General features: G+C 50.7%; 1 protein-coding gene across 1 annotated transcript; it reads left to right on the top strand.

Annotated features, from left to right (window-relative positions):
* Positions 1 to 202: 202 nt before the first annotated feature.
* EAH_00065050 (hypothetical protein) lies at positions 203 to 3474 on the top strand (the record flags this gene model as incomplete). The annotated part of the gene is made up of 3 exons (XM_013392885.1): positions 203 to 315; positions 1440 to 2226; positions 2512 to 3474. The coding sequence occupies 3 exons, from the start codon at positions 203 to 205 to the stop codon at positions 3472 to 3474; spliced, it is 1863 nt and encodes a 620-aa protein (XP_013248339.1).
* Positions 3475 to 3891: the final 417 nt, after the last annotated feature.

Below are 3891 nucleotides of genomic sequence, written 5' to 3'. Positions count from 1 at the left end.
ATATTGATGCTTGCATTGGCGTTATCTGCAATTGCCAAGTGCTTATCTGGCACTTTATAAGCAGCTAGTGCTCAGGTAGAAGTGCATGCACGAACTTCAGGCATAATATGCTACAAGACGGGCCGTAGAGGATCGGTAACCTTCTCAAAGTGCCGATAACTTATGCTATTTGCGTGTATCCTAAACAGACATTACGATAAATATGCTTAAGTGGCTCATTATTGGGCGGAGGTTCATGAGGAGTTACTATGGCGACGCCCAGCCTGTAGTAGTGGCTTGGACGGCCCACTGGTCATGGTATTTTGGGACCTCTCGGCTAGGCTGGAGAGGTGTTGCGCCTCCCCCTCTACGTGAGGAAATAATCGGAGGCAGTATAATATGTTATCTGTGAGTCGTAGGATATATGTATCCTGTTGAGTTTCGTTCCTGAGGCATGATGCGTGGCTGTTTTTACTGTGTATGCTGCTCAATGCTTTTCGAAGACCCCAGCCAAGCGACCTAGTGGGAGGGAGCAGTGCCGACGTGAAATGGGAAGAATATTCAAAGTTCTGTAGTGTTTGCGTTACAGTATGGCCACATTAAGAGGTAATTCAGCTTTGTCTTGCATGGAGATGTCAAGAGGCGGTGGCGCTGGCGAAGGCCTAACAGTTGCAAGCAACGAAGACAGAGTCTCGGGGTTGCCTTGCCTGGCAAAGATGCCACGGGAGTGTGAGCTTATTAGTAGAAAACAATCACTTTTCCTTGGCTGAAACATCTAAGCATTGAATAACGTCAGTTATGGGTTGTGTCGAAAAAACTGCTACATATCGTTAGCCGGTCCCGATTCACCTGGTCTCGCGCCCATTATCGGGCCTCCCTGGAGCAAGGAGGCACCGGTACTGTCACGGCATTGGACACCCTAACAAACAGTCATTCTTCATTTTCTTATTTTTAGCTTCCTTTTGCACTGCAGCAACACCTTTTTACGCGACTCCGTAACCCTACCCTCCAGAGGAATTCGATGTCGTCGTTTGTTACTTCGGAGTCCTGCCCAACGAAGCATGCGTTTAACAACGCATGCATATCACTTTTGAACAAGTGCTTCAGTCTGCATCGCGTGCACATCCGCAGAAACTGGCCGTAACTCCAGTCTGCCTGTCTCCAAGTCATAACAGGCTTGTACTTAGTCAGATGGACGCGCATTCACACTCACTCTTGGGGGCTGTTCTATCTTCTTTCGGGCAAATTAATAAGGCAGTAGTTTCAGATTTGGAAAGCAAAACAACACACGGCTGTGGCGACCGCGCAACTTGTGTGCAACGCTCCTTGGAGAAAAAACCGTGTTCGTCTTTTTCGGTAAGTCTATTAGGCGTAACATTGATCTCCTTGGGTGTTGTGTACTTCCTGTTGCGTTGCTTTAACTTAACAAGAAAAAGGTTTTGGGTTACCTCCTTGACCAGATCGCTTGCAGGCGGAGGCGGCAACCCATGTCTTGGAGATGAGGAAATTGGGGAAGATAGGGAGGTAAAGCGTGGGGGAGAAGGTGCTTGGGTTGAGGGACTCGAAGGAACTTCTAAAGAGCGCCAGGCAGGAGATGGCTATTTTAATCATTTGTTGTGGCAGACAGGAGATCTTCGGCGAGTGCCATCATTGCCACCGACACCAGTTTTTTGGGGCGCCCGAGGAATTCATGGATTTACTTCGAGAATAGGGCAAGGCGCTGCAGCTACAGCTCTGGAATTCTATGCTGCCCAGCCCCAAGATGCTGATCGTCAAGAGCTTCCTCAAGAACTTCCTTGTGCTAAAGAGGAGGCCGGGTCTGCATCGAGAAAATTAATGAGACTGCACGTTGGCGGAGCCACTGAGGGAAGGAATTATGACAGTGCATCTGGCGGGGGTCCTGGTGCTAGGCTGCGTGAAGGAGAGACGCTGCAAATGTGGGAACGGCGAAAGATACCTCCCTATGCTGAGGAACAGGTTATCAACTTGTTTCAGCGCATGATCGGCGCTGCATCGCTGTGCCGAACCTTGATTCGGAAGTTAACCCAACGTCAACGCCTGCACATGGCACGGGAGGTGGTGAGGCTGCTGGCACTAGAACTGGGGGCTTTTTCTCTTGTGCGAGGGCATCTCGAACCGTTACGGTCAAAATTAGCTAACACTCTTTTGCAACTAAGTAACGAAGCTCTGCAGCGCAGCGGCCAGGACATGGAGCTGGAAGAAAGTCGAAGCAATATTCGCAACCTGGTAGCTTTATTATCCCAATTGTCACGGCCTCGCCCCGTTTCGGAAGGGGACTTTCCGTCTCTCTACAGGGTTAAAATGCTGTCTCTTTTACGAACTGCCACTGAAGTAGTAGAATTCTGCGAGAGGGTACTGGAGGGACTCGCTGAATTCCTGGTCGTCAACAAAAGCAAGCCATCATCGGATCGGATTGCACAGCAAATTCGTGTAGTGAGACAACTGTATGAAGTGCATTCCTCGTATATAGCTCGAGACTCTTTGCTGCGTCGATTCATCTTACAATGCCAGAAAAGCATATCATTGCAGCCTCTCCTCTGTCATCGTCATGCCGGGATATCCTCACTTGGGCTCCCTTCGATGAGGCAACTAGTGGAGGAGATACACCGCGCTGTTCGCGATGCCGGAGGCATCCCGCAGTCTCCATCACACGCAACAAAAACACATCAGAATGTTGCTCTTAGGTCGTCGACTAGCGATCAACAAACGTCCACTTCACGGGAGCCACTAGATGAAGAACAGAGACAGACGCGCAGACAAGAAGAATCTCACTCTGCACTGCAACCATCTTCGAGTCTGTCAGGCGCGGGGCTACAAGGCCTGCAGGCAGCGGCTTTTGCAGAGCCTCTACAGGATTACCCATTGGTTCTGTCGCCAGTTGGCCACCTTTCTCGCCCAGCTTATTCCATCCTTTCAGAATTTGGAACAAGTGCCGCAGCGCGCTACTGGCAGCCCTTTCCATCAACATTTCCTCATCCACTGCTGAGCCCGTCGGTGCCTTCAACGCATCTACAGCAACTTGACGTCCAAGGCGCACCGCGAAATGCTAGTGCTAATGGAAGGGTACTTAGTGGATTGGTTCAGACCCGTACTTCCGAACATGCGGATCTGGCTGCGAGTCAAGTGCCAGGCATGTCTCCGTTGCACGAATCAACGCCCAGTTTTCCGTCCTACCCACAAACGGCACGACGTGCATTCGCTGGGCCAAATGCTCATGGGGGTTTCCCAGCATATACAAGCTACGGCGGGCACAGCGTTTCTCACTATGTCGCACCACCTTCCCTGCTTCCACCCACTGCCAGGCCTACGGGACAGGCCTCATATTCAGAGCATGGCGGGAACTATGGAACAGTGCCAGGAGATATTCTCCAGCCTGAAGAACCTGACCAGATGGAAGGTCTTCTGGCGGATCTTATCAGAGGCGGTCTCAAACTCGAAGATATTTTCCCCACGGGAGACCGTCCATACCAATAAGCTACGGAGCAATTGCATACTGCATTGGAAGGAATTTCCACACCGTGAACTGCCATTACGGATGCGAGCGGAAATGCAAGATAGGACGAAGACGGCTCGTGCCGTGCTGCTGCAGGTGGTTAGTTTCCACTTTTTACAGTTCCTGTCACTAAGCGTGCCGTGCTACTGCAGGTGGTTAGTTTCCACTTTTTACAGTTCCTGTCACTAAGCACGCCGTTTAGGTCTATCCATCCGTTTTTTGGTGCCCCCGGTTCATCGTGGCCACTGGGATTACTCCCTAATATTTTTCCGGGTTTACCTCTGTGAATGATGTGGACAGGTTACTAGGGGGTGTGCTGGGGCCTGGTTCGCTTTCGGAAATTGAGGCCAGCATGTGAAGCAAAATAACGATACGCTGTGACCACGTAGCGTTTCTTT

Source organism: Eimeria acervulina, genomic scaffold (genome assembly GCF_000499425.1).
Source record: "Eimeria acervulina Houghton genomic scaffold, Eah_scaff2100, whole genome shotgun sequence".
Classification (NCBI taxonomy): Eukaryota; Apicomplexa; class Conoidasida; order Eucoccidiorida; family Eimeriidae; genus Eimeria; species Eimeria acervulina.
This window is presented reverse-complemented; position numbering and strand designations above follow the sequence as displayed.